Here is a 20,095-nt window from a genome sequence, read left to right as displayed (position 1 = left end):
TGCAACACACTAACACACCACCACCATGAGTGTCACTGTAGTGCTGAGAATAATTCACCACCCACATAATAGCTGCTCTGAGTCCTGGTCCTGTGAGGGTCCTGATCATTGAAGAACAGGTGAAAGGAGGAGAATAAAGTATACAGAGTAACAGATGAACTACAGTCTGTAAGTACAAAGTTCACCTGTATAATAAGGGGAGCTGATAAAGTGGACAATGAGTGTAGATACAAGATCTGTGTACATTATACACAGAAAACTTGTCTTGCACAGTACAAACCTCACTTTTGCACTTCTGAATATTTTCAGAATACTTCAGACTTAAGTTCAATGTGATAATTCCATGCCAGTGCTGACAAATGAGGTTTAGACAAGAAGAGGTCTGAGATTGGACTGCAGGCCTGGATTCCATTAAGCAACTCTGGGTTCACATTACAAAAAATGTTTTCCAGTTCAGAGATCATTCTATCTGGACAAGGAAACAACTATTTTTTTTTTAGCTCTTCTGACTCTGAAGTACCGCAGAATTCACTGGCGGCTCCACAAGCTCCACAAATGTCCTTCCATTCTCTTTGTCTTTCGCCTCTGTCCAGAAGACAGCTCAGGGATTGCCATTTGGGCTAGGGTGACCAGATGAGAATGAGAGAAATTTAAGGCATGAGACTTGGGGTGAGTGTAACATAATAGAATAATTAGAATAATTTAGATCAGACACACCAATTCTAATAATCAGTTATCAATATTGTTCCGATTTTTCTGAATGAAAAAAGGGCTAGCTACGTCCCTGATGTGCATCAATGTCAGTATGTATTAGAGCATGTGTATAAGCAGTGTGTATGAGTGTGTCCTGCTCTGACGCTGTTCCCTTTCCCAGTCCTAATTAGACCACAGCTGTACAAAAATAAAAACACACACACACACACAGTAAAGTCATTGATTGTGACCTCATGGTAACCAGTGCTGCAGCCAGTCAGCCGGGCGGGACGTTCTGTTGTCTTTGGCCCAGACAAATCAATCCAGACTTTATTTAAACATCTGTGTTGATGCTTGGAATAATTTATGCTGTGAGCCATTTGTACAGCTGTTAGGTAACATGAGAAATCTGATATGGTGGAGTGTTTGTGCCCAGCCTACAGCATGTATCTGTGTTGATACGGTGCTGCGTATATAGTAGAAATACTATAGTCCATGTATAGAGATCTAGTCTATTAGAGATTACACTTGAACACCTCTGCATGGTTTCGTTGGTGTACACAAGCTACCCTAACTTGATAGCCTATGCAGATCTAAAAAACAAAAAAACACCAAACATGTCTTGTCTGATTGGCTACCTTTGGGGTAAGGAGGGGAAAGCTATTGTTTTAAGCATCCAGCAGCACCCACACCTCATGTGATCATGAGGCTATTTAGGGATAGATTGTCTGGTTATCGCCATGTTCTGTTTGGAACGACCAGTCACTTTATGACCTGTAGTGTCACCCAACTGACTAAAAGCTGCTGAATGCTTCATCACTGTGACTCTTCATTGATTCTTCATTGAACTTCATAGATTTTTACAATTTTCAACATTGGAGGATTGGTGTGAAACTGCCAAACCAGATTTCTTCACAGTGGCGCCAATTGGAACCAGGTGTCAGCCGTTATGTCTACAACACAATTACAAATATATAGATTTCTTAACAATACAAACCCACCAGTACACCAAAACAGGTCTTCAGAGTTTACATGGAATGTTGATGATGGTAAAATAGCAGCAAATAGCAAATCTGAACAATATGTTTTTTTGGGGTGAACTATTTTACATGCACAACAGCCTGCATGTATCCATCCACCATGATGATTCTATGCAATTTTCGAAACACTTTCGAGACCCAACATCTTCTCAGGCATCAGGCGGTGTATACATAACCATTTCTATGGCGGGAGCTTTTAGAGGGTTCAACTGTGAACAATTCTGACTCGACAAGTTTCTCTTAAACACTGCATATTTTCTGCAACTCAGACAGCTGTAAGGTCATTTAATCACTCATTGAATAACAGTGGATTGTGTAATCGAGGCATGTATTTAATACGGTTTTGCCTGACACGAACCCAGAGAACTAGCCAGAGCAACCAGCCGCAGTTAGTAAGAGCAACAGGCCTGAGCATTGATTTCTTGTAAATGGAATAAACATGGCTACAACTGACAGAGGTGGCTTAATTACATCGGGGTGAAACCAGCAGGGTATGAAATCGGACACGACCGATTGATTGTTTAAAAAAAAAAAAGAAAGAAAGATATGCGTCAGTGTCAGTATGAAGCGTGGCATTTAGAAATTAATTACAGAGATATTAACAAGTAAAACAAAGAGACTTTTTGGTATGGGTGCTGGTGGATGCTTGTGTAATCTCCACAAAAAAAGCACCAACCAGTAAAACAGGACGCTTTGGACGCAGCCGTGAACACATGAGCCTAAGATCACCATTCCATTCCATACCATAGCCAATGCCCATGACTAGGTTGTGCAGTTCTTTAGAGTGATGGAGCTCCATCCTGTACCTTTAGGGTGAGTTGAAGTGGCAGAATGAATCATCAAACATCAGTACCTGATCTCACTGATGCTCTCGCTCTCAGGGCTAAATTCATTCCAATCCTCCTCATGCTCTAACATCTAGTGTAAAGCCTTCTCAGAAGAATAGAAGCTGTTACTGCAGCAAAAGGGGACAAACATCCTATTTATACCCTTGATCAGGAGAAACACTGGACGAGGGGGCACCCACAATTGAACTAGATATCTTAAATGGGAACTCCCCCTATTTTGTAAAAAAAAAAAAAGGCTTTTTTGTTTTAGAGGAAATTGAATCAGAATTGTTCACTGTGGTGGTGAATGGAACCAGATGTCTTAAACAGAAAGTGATTACTCCAAATGGTTATGAATACATCACCTGATTCCTGAAAAGTATCCATGAAACTATGAGTCTGAAACTAACATGTTTTTAAAATTACATATCTGGTGGAGGGCTACATGTCTGGCAAAAAATAGTTTAGACACATGAAGGGTCACTGGTAGGTTAGGATATTAATCCATTGCTGACACAGACTGACACACAGCTTGGCTAGTACCTGTAGAGAAGTACTGCAAATAGAACAGCATAAAGTTCCCCAGCATTGAGTTGTGGAGCAGTGGAACGTTGTTCTCTGGAATGATGGTGCTCAATTGAATACTTCTGATGAGCTGGGGAGTTAGAGACGAGGTGAGGTGGTGATCATCCAACATTCTGATCTCACTACCGCTCTTGTTGCTAAATGCAATCAAATCCACATCAATTAGCTGAAATGTAATAGAGGACCTTCCCTGGACAGAGTGTTTCTGTAACAAAAGCAGGATAAGGTTTAACATTTTATGAATAAGCAGGTGTCCCAATACTTTTGTCTTAGAATCACTAACCCTTTTTAATGATAGCTTTAGTGTGCTTTGATGTGTGTTTCAAAACACTTGCTTCTCTTTAGAGCTCTAAAGCTCCATTAAAGGCGCTAATTGATAATCAAACAGGCAGCTGGAGGGCTGTGTTAAAAGTGTCACAAGAGCACGTGTGGGTACTAATGAGAGGCATGTGCCCAAGTCTCTGAAATGTGATTATTTACGCTTATACTGTATATTACATGTATATCAGCACAGTCAGTGAGGTCAGCAAGTCTTGCTGCCCTGTCCCCTGAGCTGACCCCACCAGTGATGCAAAGTGACCTGGTTGTGCCCTTGCCAAAAAAACTACCCCACCAGCAACAAAGTACTGTGAAAGAGGTCACCAGAGTTTAGGGGATGTCCACTTGCAGACATTTAAAGGAACAGTCCAGTGGAAAATCAAATGTAGTCGATTAGTTACGCCATGTTTGGTGTCTGAAGTTTGCTTCTTTAGTTTTACACTGGCTACTAAAGCTTACAAGTATTAAAAGCTTATACCCCACCAGTTAGCATGGTGCTAACTGCTTTCCTCATCACAGACTCGTTTTAAATCATGTGGAGTTGTTAAGTAATGTCTAATAGACTGTTCTAACAAGGTAGTGGCAACTTCGGGCCTGCATAACCTGGAGAGGTCAAATGACCCCACCCACAGTCCTATTAATGACCACACCCACATGTTTGATCACACCCATGTCCTAGGTCACACCCACAACCATTCCAACTCCCATGGTCATGCCAACACCAATATCCACGCCCATTCCCAGGTCATGAAGGGGGGTAGGGGGTGGATAGTGTATTGATTCCTCTTGCTGGACTATAAATTGGCCCAATTCAGATTCAGTCCACAGTGACACTGCATGAGTTTCTACTGTTTTCACCATGTAGCACGGGTGGGATTACTTTCTAAACTGCAATGAAGCGTTTTGATATTCTTTATTTTGTATTCCGTCATTGAAGGTATGTACCCTTTCTTTTTTTTTTGATCTTTCTTTAGTAAAAAACGTTTGTTGGCCACAACACAATGGTAAATAAATCTGGAAATGTCTTTACTATTTATTTTAATATTATACATTTTGATAGTTCACTTTTTGTTATTAATCTGGGGCTATACACCAATCATTTCTATATCCTACACACAGTGTAAAGAATAATATTTGCATTTAATAGCCAAAATTCAGTCTGACATTAACTAACAATGTAGGCAAGTTAACAATGAAGTACTACTACTTACTCCCACTATTCCTTTCTAATTTCCATTGTGTATAATATTAAAAATAAGCACATTTTCTGCGATATTTGCAAAATAACTCTCCATCTGAGACTTCTGAACTGCCTGTTTGGAAGAGGAGGATGTCAGTTTGATATGGCCTGCTTTAATAAACTAAGATCTAATAATTTTGTAGATTATTGCAGATTTATTTACAAGGCTATTTGTGCTCCTTTACCATTTAAACCTCCCTGTACTGTCCCAGCTAAACAGAAATATCCAGGGCTATTGTTAATGAATACTTTTACTAAAATTTTAATTTGCAGTCAAACAATGCTCATTGTGTACTTTAATAAATACAAAACCATTAGTTTTCAACTAAATTAAATTAAAAACTACATAATGTTGAGAAAACAGAACATCCTAGTTTCTTCCTAGTAGAAAATAGTCTCTATGATAAAACAGAATAGAAAATAGAAAATCAACTAGAACTAAAACAATTAAAAACATTACATTAAAATGACAGTTTTATAAAACCCAGGAGAGATCCACTGTTTTACCTTTATGCATTGAGCTTCATTACAAATCGTTTCTGCAGAAATTATCCTGTGAACATGGGTGATTGGAACTTCTTGGGTGGCATCCTTGAGGAGGTGCACATCCACTCCACCATGGTGGGGAAGATTTGGCTGACCATCCTCTTCATCTTTCGTATGCTGGTGCTGGGTGTGGCGGCGGAGGACGTGTGGAACGACGAGCAGGCCGACTTCATCTGCAACACGGAACAGCCAGGCTGCAGGAACGTCTGCTACGACCGCGCCTTCCCCATCTCCCTCATCCGCTACTGGGTGCTACAGGTTGGTGCAGGCTAGTCCGAAGTCATGGATATTCCACAGTTGCCCCTTTAAGTTTGTCCCTTTTAGAATCAAGTCTCAGTAAACAACTGTTTCCACAGCTCAGATCTCTGAACACAAGTTTTTCTCGATCTAGGACACCTTATGTACTATATGATCACTATATATAAAAAGCAAGCCCCTAAGGTGTTGGGTCAAATATATTAGAAGTGGAACTCAATACTTAGAGCCTTCTTAGTCCAAGTTCTTAGTCCAAGTTTGTGAACTACTGCAGCAGCGGGTAGAAATACCTATATCTCACCTAAACTACACTTCATCTGCAGGTCATATTTGTCTCATCGCCCTCGCTGGTGTACATGGGCCATGCTCTGTACCGTCTCCGAGCCCTGGAGAAGGAGCGTCAGAGAAAGAAAGCAGGGCTTCGACGTGAGCTGGAGGCTTTGGACGCTGAAATGGCTGAAGTACGTCGGAAAATTGAGCGAGAGCTTCGTCAAATTGACCAAGGCAAGCTGAACAAGGCCCCACTGAGAGGCTCACTTCTGCGCACCTATGTAGCCCATATAGTGACCCGTTCCGCTGTGGAAGTAGGCTTCATGACAGGTCAGTTCCTTCTCTATGGCTTCCAGCTTGACCCTTTGTTCAAATGCGAGCGGGAGCCTTGTCCGAACGCCGTTGACTGCTTTGTGTCCCGTCCTACCGAGAAAAGCGTCTTCATGGTGTTCATGCAGTGCATTGCCGCCATCTCCTTGTTCCTCAACATCTTGGAGATCATGCACCTTGGCTACAAGAAGCTCAAAAAGGGCATCCTGGCCTTGTACCCGCAGCTGAAGCACTCAGACCTTGATGACGGTTATTGTCTCAACAAGGCCAAGAAGGATTCTTTAGCTCACCAGACTTGCATAGGCATTTCCACCAGCCGCAAGGCCACTATACCCTCAGCCCCAAGCAGTTATAACCTTCTGATAGAGAGGCCACAAGATGGACATTCTTATCCACCTCTTATCAACCCGTCTTCTGCATTCCTGCCAGTGCAAGGTGACCATCCAGCCAAGAGTGACTTGGATGCACCAAAGGATGCACTGCACAGCCCAATGGAGCACAACAGCAACTCCAACAACACCAGCAGTGAGAGCACACGTTCCCCAGCTGGAGAATCTATTACACCTCCTAAGCAGGACCTTGAGGAGATCACACACCTGCCAACACACGACAAAGACGACCAGGAATGTGAAAAGCCTGAAGCTGGGGATCATTCTCAAACCTCTTACTGCCCAACAAAAAGATCCTGGAAAGTAACAGCCCCCTGGAACTGCGCTCCCGTAGCAGAGGGTACTGCATCAGATTCTGACTCAGTAGGTGAATCCAAGGCCCGCTGCATGTCTTCCAGCCGTGAGCTACGTGCCTCCCTCAGGGTGGGTTCCAGGAAGAGCCGCCCCAGCACCCCTGATTCCATTGAGGAGTCCAGCTCAGATTCACACCGAAGCCCACGGCCACCAACATCACCCAGCCGCCGCACGTCACTTGCCAGCAGCACCAGCAGCAGGCGGGCAGCCCCTACTGACCTGAAGATATGAGCAGAGCTTTGAAAGCCCAGGAGATATCCCTCAACAAACACTAACATTATAATGATGACAGCTGGCATTATATTGCTCCTCAATAAGAAGCAGCGGAGAACATTCTCCTAACAATCATGCGGAACTGACCCAAAATAACATTTGGGTTTGTTGATGTGTTTTGGAGAATATATAAGTGCTCTCGGTCATCTTGTTTGCACCTACTTTTATTTTTTTTTCATCCTATAAAGTACTGAATTCTGAACATGTAAAACTGTAATCAATAGTGCTGCTTTAGAACCTGCAGGACAATCATCCCAACATAAAATACCCAATCCTACTGCTGATATCCGCATCCTAGTTCCAAGCAGCCCAGCCCAGTTTCTGCAGCAATTGGACAGGGTGATACCATCACAACATTTTTCTCAGTGGCTTTCTTGCTTTTCTGATGGAACTTAAATGAGATAAGAGATAAAAGATCTTAGTTCTTCTTAAGGGTTCTCCCTCCTAATCTAAGCAAGATTTTTCTTGCCACCCCAGCTAATGTCCATGTGAGGCTTGTATGGGCAGCCCAACTAGGAACCAGAATGTTTTGTCCTCAGGTACCATGTTGGCCGCAGATATGGATGCCCACCGAGGTTAGAGATGGGATTAGGAGGGTTTAAACTGGGCCCTATCTGAGTTGTACAACTGCACATGGGGCCCATGTAAGATTGGGCTAAGGAGGGCTGTAATGACACATGTACAAACTCACTCAGAACCCACCTTTCCCACGTTCCACCTATGTGAGCCCTACATAAGCATAAGGCTGGGACTGTTGGCCACTCTGACATAGGCCAAATTGGGATGGCTAAACGACTGGGTCAGAACATCTCTAAAACAGCAGGCAAGTCTTGGTGGTGAGAAATTACCAAATGTGGTGAAAAGACAGGGTTGTGGGCACCTAAGGCTCACAGGTGCGACCCATGGAGGTCCCACTTAAAGGATTTAAGGACTTAAAGAATCTGCTGCTAACGTCTTGTTACCAGACACCACAGAACGCCTTGAGATCTTGTAGAATCCATGCCTCAGATAGTCAGATCTGTGACACAAGGGGGACCTACTCAATATTAAGCAGGTGGTGCTAATGTTATGTCTGATTAATGTATATAAAATCTTGATCTGGCATATGTCTGTAGTTGTGATCACTGTGACTTTTAAATACCTATTATGACTTAGTAAATTGTAATGTCTGTAGGATGCCTGTCTGCATATGTGCCTTATTTTCAGTTGTATGTAGTACTGTGCAAAAGTTTTGATCCCCTGTGAAAATCAGTGTTTATTTTACTCAGTAAAGCACTAGCATTAGTATACATACAAATAGCATAATACAAGAAATAGTGTTTTTATGTCAATCTGCTTATTAAAACATCTCCAAAGCTCTGCTCATGAGAGTCTAACATTATTTACAGTAAAATCAGAATATCAGTGCTTAATGATGTTAAATCAGCTGAGCTGGTGATGGAACTGAACACATCCACACGCATGCACGTGTCCCTGTTGTAATGAGTTTTTACTTGCTGCTGAGATACATGCTTTAAAATCATGTGATATGGGAGCTAAATCTTTTGCACAGTACTGCTGGTCTGCACTCTTGATATTTCTGTGCTTTTTATTATCCCAGTTCTTAAACATCGCTGTGTTGAGCTTGTTGCTCCTAATGGTGACCTCAGCACTGTAAAACACGGCTGCTCCGTTTTTAGAACCGTTATTAGAAAGAGTGCACCATCTGCTGGACAGTGCAGTCCTGCACATGTACATTTCAGATAGGGGGATTTAATGCTACGATATGAGAAACAGAGTAATTTAGATAAGGACGGCTTTTGCACTATTTAGGCAAAAAAAAACTAACAAAAACAAAACAAACAAAACAAAACAAAACAAAACCCACAACATTTTATCACCTCTGCAACAACTACATTTGTTGGTTAACCTATTTTGTAACTTTTTTCCCTTTTCCTGTGACATATAGTTTGCAGCCAAAATTCAGCCACATTGAGGTTTTGTCTGTACTGCAGTTAATGTTTCTAGATAACAGTGAGTTACACAGTGTCAGAAAGCACATAATCACGTCTATTAGAGATGACCGAACACATTTATTGGATGATTTAGGCATGGAGTTTTAATTGGTGTAGCTACATAAGCTTCCATTACTTTTTAGAAATGCACGCATTTACATTTGTGAATCTTTAAACTTAAGAATTATACAGTGTACCCAGGAAAAATAGTTTGGATGTATGAGAACCAACTTTTTTTTTTTTGCATTATTACACTTTAAAGGGGACTTAGACTCACAAATCTCATTTAAAATGGTTCTCAAAATAAATTTATTGAAGGGTTCTTTAAGGAAATATAAGCAATTCCACTGGGGCATTTTTCCAAAAAATAATAATAAAAAAAAACGTTTTGGAACTTTTATTTTAAAGAAAATACCTGTGCGGGATATTGTGAAGCCGCTGACGAGATGTGGCTCCAAGCCAAGCCTAACCAATTTTCCCCTTTGTAAAATAGAAAACCAGCTGTGCCAAAATTAGAACAATACAATTATTACAAAACAATTATTCGCAAAACTAAAAAAAAAAAAAACCCAAACACTTAACTTAACTAACTTAACCTAAAAACGACTCCTCTGCTTGTGTTGGGAGAGGCATTCACTGTGGGTACAAGGGGTATGCCATCAAGAGGTTGCTGATTCAGTCCCCATTTGTATCGGAGAGTCTCAGAGACCATAGCTGTCTTTGCTTTTTCTGGGTGAGTAGGATGGTCCTCCCTCTCCTTCATCTGTCAGCTGGGGCAAGCTGGCTTGCAGCGCGGGAGTCTGTTAGCTGACGTAACAGAGTTAGCTATCTTTCAGTTGGCGTTCTCCTCCAAGCATGGCCTCACACATGTCCCTGAGGAAGGCTGTGCTAGCCTTCATCCTTCCAGCACTGCTAAAATCGGGTGATAGGACATTATATGAGAGCCCAACACCCTTAAGAAAGTTCATTAAGAGTTTTGTATAGACTCAGAGAACCATTTGGATGCTTGGTTGGTGGAATTTCCGTTTGTAGATGTTTCTGTAAAGCACAAACACTGGGCACAACTGTATTATTAAAGAACTCTTGTTGATTAGTGTAGCTAATGGGTGGGAACTGGAAGTTGAGAAAAAGAAGAAAACCCATGTGAAAAGCCATTTAAATCAGTGTTGGAATGTAATGATTATTGTGTAAATTGTGTATAAATTAATATTTATACACAATTTATTTTTTTACACATTTATTATAAATAAATGTGTAAAAAAAGGAAGAAAAAAAACTGAAGAAAGTCAATCCTACAGCAATGCTGCTAGTTCTTCACTATCTTATAAATAAACAGTTTAAACATCTTCATTCTACTAAGATCCTGAAGGCCTGCAGAAGAACACATTCCCACAAGAGGCAACAGCATGTGCTGCCTACAAGACTCTGTGTACCTACATGAACACAATCAGGAAGTTGAGTTCAGGGTGTTTTATAGTTCAGGCTGAGTTTGATACACCTCCCAGCGTCAGTCTACTCTGCAAACCAGGAAGCTGAGCACAACAAGGAACTTTAGAAGAGTGAACGGGGAATGATACAGGTAAAAACACTGCAGTGTTTGTTTTTTATGCTTTTGTCCTGCAGTTTTGCTTTGAGTTACTGTGTGAGTTTAATGAGTGAACAGGTGCATAGCTGAAATCTAGGCTTGAGCTCAGCCGTTAAATGCTCTTTAATTACACTGAAGTGGGAAACAACTGTGATTCCTGTCAACTGTCACTGCATTCACATGAGTTGTGTGTTTGCGTAAGCTGTTACACTAATAATGTATTAGTATTGGCACACTGTGCATGAGAAGATATAAACCAATGATTCAGGACCTTCTGAACTGAATCAGCTCTGAAGGGGTCTGTATGTAATAAGAGGAAACCAAAATACTGTTGTAGGATGCAGAAACATTCATAATCCATCTCCATTTGTACAGATCTTTGTCATATTGTGAATCTGACATCTTGTCATGATGAACAGACCGATAGAAATGCTCCAGAAGGACTTATAGAACAGAATCTCTCCTGTAAAGCTGACATTTTGTAGATCATCAGTGTCGTGTGTCTATTTATTCCCATTGCACAGATTGTAGACGACAGGTTCATTGTCACATGATATGTGTAGATATGTAGTCTATATATAATTATATATATATATATATATATATATATATATATATATATATATATATCATAACTTGTAACTTCTCTTAGGTTGTGTTTTCCTTGAAAGAGTTGTACATAAATATAGCAAGCTCCTCAAATTTGACATTTTATTGTGTAATGTGTGTGTGTGTGTGTGTGTGTGTGTGTGTGTGTGTGGGATGAAGGAAGTACAGATTAAAACAGGAAAGCATGTGATGTGTGCTGTACCATTTTGCACACTAAGCCCAGGAACACTTTTCAGTTTCCCCAAAGAAAACAAACAAGTTATACTGTACTGGGGTAAAGCAAAAGCAGTACTGTTGCCAAGTATCAACCACACGCACATACGTAACTCGCTCGAAATTGGCTTCTTTAGGTTTAAAAGGGAGCTATGCAGCTAATGTAGCAAATGGTCTTACTGTATGTACCAGTTAGCATGGTGCTAACTGCAGGCCTAAATCATTACCCACTCTACTCTAACCGTGTGAAGGTGTTCAATACTCTCTGATAGACTTGCTTATGTGGTTTCTGACACTCTATGACTCTCAGTTGTCTATATACGCTGACATGCAGTTACCACCAAGCTAATTAGAGGGGCCTTTCCTTGTTAGCTACATTAGCCTTTTAGCTCCAGTATAAAACTAAAGACATGTTTAATTTTTAAAATAATTTCCCAACCCACTCGTTAGTACTCTCTTCCTGTCCCAACACTGGGAGGGTAAGGACTGGCCCATGTCTCCCCCGACACATGCGCAACCAGCCAATTCCTCTTTTCAAGCTGCCCCTATCGCTTCAATGTCACCAAGCTACCATCGAGCTGGCCAGCATCACACTGAAGCGTTGTGGGGAGAGAGGTCGCCACATCTACCCACCCGGAGAGAATAAGGCCAGTTGTGCTCTCTCAGGCTCTGGCTGCCAATGGCAGACAGCATGAACTGGAATTCGATTCAGCGATCCTCGGGTCATAGTGGTTTCTGCTGTTTAATGTGTGTTTTTTTTTCTCAGAGATGCTCTGGAAGGTAATATCACTGCTGCTGCTGGCTTTGCCCACTCTGGCGCTGGATAATGGACTGGTGAAGACACCCCCTATGGGCTGGATGTCCTGGGAGCGGTTCCGCTGTAATACTGACTGTATGAATGATCCGAAAAACTGCATCAGGTACTGTAGATTGACGTCAAAAACAGGGATGGGCATTTCAGTCTAAACTCGTTCACGTAACAGTAACGAGGCAATTAATATGTTGTTTGAGTGATTATGACCAAATCTCATATGTGTGTGTGTGCGCGCAGTGAAGCTCTGTTTGTAGACATGGCAGACCGTCTAGTGGAGGATGGCTGGTTGAAGCTGGGTTATCAATACCTCATTGTCGACGACTGTTGGTCATTCATGTCCAGAGACAGCAAGGGACGCCTAATGCCTGACCCAGTCAGGTACTCCCTTCCTCTCTCTCTTGCTCTCTCTCTCTCTATATATATATATCACTGTGTGTATTTATCTTAATGCAGATGAGTAACAGTAAATGCTTTTGTACTGAAGTATTTTGAAGAAATTAAAGATTTGTGTTTTTATATTTTCCACAAAAAACATAATATAACGCAAATGTCCAGATGCAGTGGACCATCATCTTCAATGTGTTCTACTCTGTCACTAAGATTCGATTTCTGATGTTTTTCCTAAATTAATTAAACTGTGTTCTCTCTGTTCCAGATTTCCAAATGGAATTCCAAAGCTGACACATTATGCTCACCAGCGTGGCCTCAAACTGGGTATTTATGCCAATATGGGTGCACACACGTGTGCAGGGTACCCGGGCACCACGCTGGATCAGATAAAGACTGACGCTCAGACGTTTGCAGACTGGGAGGTGGACATGCTGAAGTTTGATGGCTGCTACTCAAACTCTGAAGAACAGCATCGGGGTAGGCTTCACATACAGTGAAGAAATATAACAGTTGCCATGGCAACAGCATGTGACAATGGAACTGCAGTCTGTAACACAGATAATGGGGTAAAATAATACATTTATACTGTCATGGCCGAAAACATTGGCAACCCTGCACTTCTTTGAAATGGTTTTGGTATTTGCATGTTTATTTCTTTTGTTTACATTGGAACAACACAAAAGAACTCCTCCCTGGACGTGGGCGGAAGAGAAAAACAGATGGACGTTTGTAACAAAGGATTGTTTAAATGGTGGCTAAAGAACCTATCCATCGCCATCTGGATGAAATGGAACATGATGGTAGGAGACCTAGGAGGACCTCTGTTGACACAGAGACAGAATATAGCCAGAACTTATCAGTAGAAACCACAATTCTTTTGGGAGAATGTCCTGTGGACAGATGAGACCAAATTAGAGCTTTTTTGGTAAAGCACAGTATTGTACTATTTACAGAAAAGAACACGGTCCCTGTTGTTAACAAGTCCAAAGATGGTTTTGCTGCTAGCACAGGTTTAAGAAACACATTTATTTTTACATGAATCGATTAATTTTCATCAAATATTAAATTGAGGGAGCCAGTAATTCTGTGTGGAATGATATCAGTTTTGCCTTTTTTCAGCTTTTCTGTGTTGTTCCAATGCAAACTCAAAAAAATAAACATGTAAATAATTAGCAAAGCATTTTTAACTGCATCAAATTTCTGGAGGTAAAAATCATGCTGATAAGCAAACATATTTTATAATATAACAAATTATCCCTTCTGTTGCTCATCTTTTCCAAGGGTGCCAGTAATTTTGGAGAGCACTGTAAAAAGGACTGACAAAAAAGTCTGCCATTTTATATTATCTATATTGTACAGGTTATCCTCTGATGTCTAAGGCCCTAAACGCCACTGGTCGTCCGATCGCCTACTCCTGCAGCTGGCCTGCTTACCGGGGTGGTCTTCCTCCCAGCGTGAGTATTAGAAAACAGTAGGATTCTTATATTAAAGGAATGAATGAGGCTCAGATAGCATTACACCAGGTTTGTGTCCTGCAGGTGAACTACACTCTTCTGGGAGAAATCTGTAACCTGTGGCGTAACTATGACGACATTGAGGACTCATGGAACAGTGTATTGGGGATTGTTGATTGGTTTTTCCAAAACCAGGAATACCTGCAGCCTGTTTCAGGGCCTGGCCGCTGGAACGACCCCGACATGGTAAGTCTAACACATGCTATTGCTGACAAATTGTATAGATAATATAGCAACAGGTCTAGTTTTACACAGAAACATTTAACCTTAATGTTAACAATCTCTAAAACGATCTAACAAAGTAACTATATAACTATGTAACCATATACCTTTTTTCTGAAAACACTTAGCTAGAACATGTTATTGAATTTATTGAGTATATTGCAACCATGGAAATGGGTATAGTCTAACCATGAAAGTGGGTGTGGCATAATCATGGACCTTATATCCTTAGAAATGTGAGTAGCGTAACAATGGAAATGCATATACAGTAATGTAAATGTGGAATCTTAACCATGGATGTGGGTATATTAAAACAATGAAAGTGGGTGTCACATAACCGTGGAAATAAGTGTGGTCTAACTGTGGAAATTGGGGTAATGTAACCAGGGAAATGGGTGTGTCAAATCATGGAAATGTGTGTAGAATAGCCATGGTAGTGGGTGTGGCATAATCATGGAAATGGATGTAATGTTCCTGGGCTTCATAGGTCATTTCTAGTTTACAGCGGTAAGATATAATGTCAGTGCTGCAGAGGAGTGCGTACCAGCACAGTTTAATCCTTCTAGCCTTACATTTCTAGATTTAATGTTTTATTTGTCCTCTTTCAGCTGATTATTGGAAACTTTGGGCTGAGTCTGGAACAGTCACAAGCTCAGATGGCCTTATGGGCTATCATGGCTGCACCTCTGATCATGTCAAATGATCTTAGAACTTTGACCAGTGAAGCCCGGATTATCCTACAGAACAAAGCTGTCATTGCCATCAATCAGGACCCTCTGGGTATTCAGGGGAGACGCATCCTACAGGTAAATATCAGTTATCATCGGACCACCAAAAAAAGAGGTATCTTAGCAAGTAAAAATATCTTGAATGCAGGAAACATCGCAGACATGCAAACATGACAACTTCAAAGGAAAGGGATAAAATGTTCTTAACTTTCAAAAGAAGTCAATGTAAAAAGTTATTTAGAAGCTTTTCTGTTGGACACAATGTACAGAACAACTACCAAATTAGCATTATATCAAAAACGCCATAATATCAAGTATAATATTGTTAATAACATCATTCAATAATATTATATCATTCACCATACATTTATTGCAACATGAAAGACAGGTTTATATGTTTCTGAAGTAAAGTTTGAGTTTTAAAACTCAATGAGGAGGTCTTTTACAATCCCCCTCATGTTCTGTCAGAGTTGTCCTCAGTAGTTTTGTGAAAGTGCTCAGTACTAAAGCTTGTGAGTTAGCCTGGATAACACTGCATTTCTTTCTGTCTCAGGATGAGGACCATATTGAGTTGTTCTGGAGGCCACTGTCCAAATCTGCCAGCGCACTGGTGTTCCTGAGCCGACGGACAGACCTGCCCTACCGCTACCACTCAACCCTCAGCCTGCTCAACTATACCTCTGGCAGCTACATGGTGAGATAGGACTCTGTTTTTTGTTTTTTTTTTGTTTTTTTTTTTAAATAATTTTGTGAAATTACTTATCCTCCCCTAAGAGGGGGTGGAATCATGACTGGGCATTGGTTCTCTATACTAGCAGTTTTATTAGCTTCTAATTAATGTGTAATTTATTCTATTTTATGGATGTGTTGAGATGATTTTTGAGCCATTAATTACACTGCTCAAAAAATAAAGGGAACACTTAAACAACACAATATAACTCCAAATAAATCAAACTTCTGTGAAATCAAACTGTCCACTTAGGAAGCAACACTAATTGACAAAAAATTTCACATGCTATTGTGCAAATGGAATAGACAACAGGTGGAAATTATTGGCAATTAGCAAGACACACTCAAAAAGGAGTGGTTTTGCAGGTGGGGACCACAGACCACTTCTCAGTACCTATGCTTCCTGGCTGATGTTTTGATCACTTGAATGTTGGTGGTGCTTTCACACTTGTGGTAGCATGAGACAGACTCTACAACTCACACAAGTGGCTCAGGTAGTGCAGCTCATCCAGGATGGCACATCAATGCGAAAGGCTGGAGGCAAAGGCCGTAGGAGGGCAACAACCCAGCAGCAGGACCGCTACCGCTGCCTTTGTGCAAGGAGGAACAGAAGGAGCACTGCCAGAGCCCTGCAAAATGACCTCCAGCAGGCCACAAATGTGCATGTGTCTGTTAGAAACAGACTCCATGAGGATGGTATGAGGGCCCGACGTCCACAGACGGGGGTTGTGCTCACAGCCCAACACCGTGCAGGACGCTTGGCATTTGCCAGAAAACCAGGATTGGCAAATTTGCCACTGGCGCCCTGTGCTCTTTACAGATGAAAGCAGGTTCACACTGAGCACATGTGACAGACGTGACACAGTCTGGAGACGCCGTGGAAAGCGATCTGCTGCCTGCAACATTCAGCATTACCGGTTTGGCAGTGGGTCAGTAATGGTGTGGGGTGGCATTTCTTTGCACAGCCCTCCATGTGCTCGCCAGAGGTAGCCTGACTGACATTAGGTACCGAGATGAGATTCTCAGACCCCTTGTGAGACCATATGCTGGTGCGGTTGGCCCTGGGTTCCTCCTAATGCAGGACAATGCTAGACCTCATGTGGCTGGAGTGTGTCAGTAGTTCCTGCAAGATGAAGACATTGAAGCTATGGACTGGCCGCCCGTTCCCCAGACCTGAATCCAACTGAGCACATTTGGGACATCATGTCTCGCTCCGTCCACCAACGTCACGTTGCACCACAGACTGTCCAGGAGTTGTCGGATGCTTTAGTCCAGGTCTGGGAGGAGATCCCTCAAGAGACCATCCGCCACCTCATCAGTAGCATGCCCAGGCGTTGTAGGCACGTGGAGGCCACACACAATACTGAGCCTAATTTTTACTTGTTTTAAGGACATTACATCAAAGTTGGATCAGCCTGTAGTGTGTTTTTCCACTTTAATTTTGTGTGTGACTCCAAATCCAGGCCTCCATTGGTTAATAAATTTGATTTCCATTGATGATTTTTGTGTGATTTTGTTGTCAGCACATTCAACTTTGTACAGAACAAAGTATTCAATGAGAATATTTCATTCATTCAGATCTAGGATGTGTTATTTGAGTGTTCCCTTTATTTTTTTGAGCAGTGTATTTTAAAAGGACATATTTTACAACAAAACATCCCTAATACAACCTAGGCACTCCACCAGATATGCTAAATTAAACTGTTAACAGAAAACTGTAAACTATTAGTTTCTGCATTTAATAAACAAACATTAAACCTAGGGTCCAGTGGGGTAATTTGTCCACTTATGTACGTCTAATGCACTGCTTTTAATGGAAAACACTGTCTTCCGGGTCAAAAGCGAAAAAGAGAAATGTGTTTCTTATAATTGACACCATGTTTTGAGACATTTTTAATGACACCTTAAACTGGTTTCTGTACCGCAGAAGTTTTTGTGTTCACTGTGTGGTTTCCTCCTGCAGGCCTACGACGTGTTTAAAGATGAAACATTGTCTTTGCCATCAGTAAACACCCACTTCACTGTCACCATCAACCCAACCGGAGTTGTGATGTGGTACGTGTACCCTGATAAATCTGGAGAGCATTCCAAGGAGGCTGGAGTGTATCCCAACTTCCGCAAGAAGTACACACGCTCCTCTCAGCAGAGGCCCAAACACAACCTTTCTCCAGTTCTGCTCTGATTTTAAACACTTAAATTGTCTTTCCTGTTTATTTGCACAATCTATAAAAGTACTGTAGATGTGTCATGCCTTCATTTTCCCCAAAATGTCTCTGGATTTTCTGAATAACGAGCACATTACATGAAACATGAATGTTGCTACAAGCTAAGCTAACACTCCTGAACACTGAACTGATGCTGCTGCTAAACTTTAGCACTATTGTAGAACAACATCAACCCCTCAAACTGTAGCCTAAAACCACCAAAGAATCTTAACTCCCACACTGGAAGAAGCAACTTTGTCTACTGTATAACTCGATGGGGAACCATGATATGCATATATGACAACACTTTTGTCTGTCAATTTGTCTGTCCTGTAGAAGAAAAACAAGTTAGACTCAGGACTCAGGCGAATGCCAACGGAGAACTGCAATACAGGGCCAGGATTTTTTTTTTTCGTACTGCCGTTTAAACTACAACCATCAAATCACACTGTTTGATTTAGTGATGTATTTTTTCTAAGATGCTTTCAAAAGTTAATCCAATAAACAAAGAGAAGGTTTCTATTATATTGTGTTATTTGGTATAAATATTAAGTGCAAAAACAATGATTGACATGGGCCAATTCCAGTAGTCTCTGAGCAGTGAGAATAAATAGAATTATTAGGTATTCAAACTCGCACTATCCTGATCATCTGAAGGGTGGTTCAAAAAAAGGGATGTAGTGGAGGAGACGTGTTAAATCCGTCACCCTCTAAGTGTCGGGAGACCACTGAGGAATTATGAATTAGTGGGTTAATTGTCAGTACCAAATTGGGAGAAAAAGGGAAAAAAATAAAGTCTAAATCTCTAAAAGTTGGACACTGTTTTACCATTGTAAAAAAGTCCTAAAGGAAAATGTATATTTTTATGTTTATATTTTTGTATATTTTTAATGTTTTCCACTATTTTATTTACTATTATTAACATTCCATATAAAACTCAGGCTTACAGGTATATTTGAAAAGTAAATAATTGCAGTATTTATGTTGTAAACTGTAAAGAAATGTGTAGGTCTGCAGGTTTATTTACAATGAGCCACGATTTCACACCAAACCCCACTCTGAATGTGTTCCTCTCAAACACTGATTCATGAAAAAAGTTTGAAAAATGGGTGGGCTTTCCCTTTAGGTAAATCAGTGTTAATATTAAGCACTAGGGGGCAGCATGACAAAATATATGCTGTAAAAACTTTTAACATGGGGCAAAGTTGGACTTGTCTCTAGATTTAAAAGTAAAGTGAGACATTATATGCTTTTGTTTGACCTCAGCAGGAATGTCTACTTATGCTTGAGAGAGAGATAAACCATAGACAGAGACAAGAAAGAAGAGGACAGAACATGATAGAGCATTGAAGAAAGGGACAGAAATGAGAATTCAGAAAGAGAGTGAGACAGGCCGTAGAGAGAGCTAGGTAATTCTCTGTTCTACTGAGTGTGTGTGTATTTGTGGGGTTGGGGTGGGGGGGTTGACTCACTAAATGTCTCACAGTCAACAGAAGAGGGCACTGTGGGGTCAATATAGGTCAGCTATTCTCTGCCTGCTGGGACTGTTCATAAAGTGCACCAGAGTATACACACTGATCAACCATAACATTAATACCACCTCCTTTTTTTTCAACACTCATTGTCTTTTATACCATATAGGAGCACATTGTAATTCTATAAGGACATACTATACTATAGTCCATCAGTTTATCTGCATACTTTGTTAAGCCTCCTTTTATGCTGTTCTTCAATTGTCAGGACCCCACAGGCCCACCACAGAGGAGGTATTATTTAGGTAGTGGGTCATTCTTAGCTACTTCTGACACAGCTGTCCTGCAGAGTTTTCAAACACTAAAATAGTCCACTCACTGTCCACTTTATTAGACAACCCTACCTAGTTTGTCCATCTTGTAGATGTAAAGTCAGTAACAGAAGCTTGCCTGTTGCTACACAGTTTGTGTTGGTCCTCCATCAGTGGTCACAGCATGCTG

General features: G+C 41.1%; 2 protein-coding genes across 2 annotated transcripts; both read left to right on the top strand.

Annotated features, from left to right (window-relative positions):
• The first annotated feature begins 5,264 nt into the window (after positions 1-5,264).
• Positions 5,265-7,078, top strand: gja9a (gap junction protein alpha 9a). The gene is made up of 2 exons (XM_072668450.1): positions 5,265-5,507; positions 5,828-7,078. Exons 1-2 carry the CDS (start codon positions 5,265-5,267, stop codon positions 7,076-7,078), a joined length of 1,494 nt encoding a protein of 497 aa, XP_072524551.1.
• Positions 7,079-10,617: 3,539 nt separating this feature from the next.
• On the top strand, positions 10,618-18,647 carry LOC140545764 (alpha-N-acetylgalactosaminidase-like). Its single transcript, XM_072668734.1, has 9 exons — positions 10,618-10,693; positions 12,288-12,441; positions 12,573-12,713; positions 12,991-13,202; positions 14,085-14,179; positions 14,264-14,425; positions 15,070-15,267; positions 15,743-15,883; positions 17,882-18,647. Exons 2-9 carry the CDS (start codon positions 12,290-12,292, stop codon positions 18,098-18,100), a joined length of 1,320 nt encoding a protein of 439 aa, XP_072524835.1. The 5' UTR covers positions 10,618-10,693; positions 12,288-12,289; the 3' UTR covers positions 18,101-18,647.
• Positions 18,648-20,095: the final 1,448 nt, after the last annotated feature.

The sequence above is a fragment of the Salminus brasiliensis genome, chromosome 23 (genome assembly GCF_030463535.1).
Source record: "Salminus brasiliensis chromosome 23, fSalBra1.hap2, whole genome shotgun sequence".
Taxonomy (NCBI): Eukaryota; Metazoa; Chordata; class Actinopteri; order Characiformes; family Bryconidae; genus Salminus; species Salminus brasiliensis.
This window is presented reverse-complemented; position numbering and strand designations above follow the sequence as displayed.

Bases quoted from the DNA above. Each gene is read 5' to 3' on its own strand.
- gja9a (XM_072668450.1), top strand. From the start codon at position 5,265: ATGGGTGATTGGAACTTCTTGGGTGGCATCCTTGAGGAGGTGCACATC. The intron at 5,508-5,827 runs GTTGGTGCAGGC...CTTCATCTGCAG, and splicing joins TCCGCTACTGGGTGCTACAG to GTCATATTTGTCTCATCGCC.
- LOC140545764 (XM_072668734.1), top strand. From the start codon at position 12,290: ATGCTCTGGAAGGTAATATCACTGCTGCTGCTGGCTTTGCCCACTCTG. The intron at 12,442-12,572 runs GTACTGTAGATT...GTGTGCGCGCAG, and splicing joins GATCCGAAAAACTGCATCAG to TGAAGCTCTGTTTGTAGACA. The intron at 14,426-15,069 runs GTAAGTCTAACA...GTCCTCTTTCAG, and splicing joins GCTGGAACGACCCCGACATG to CTGATTATTGGAAACTTTGG.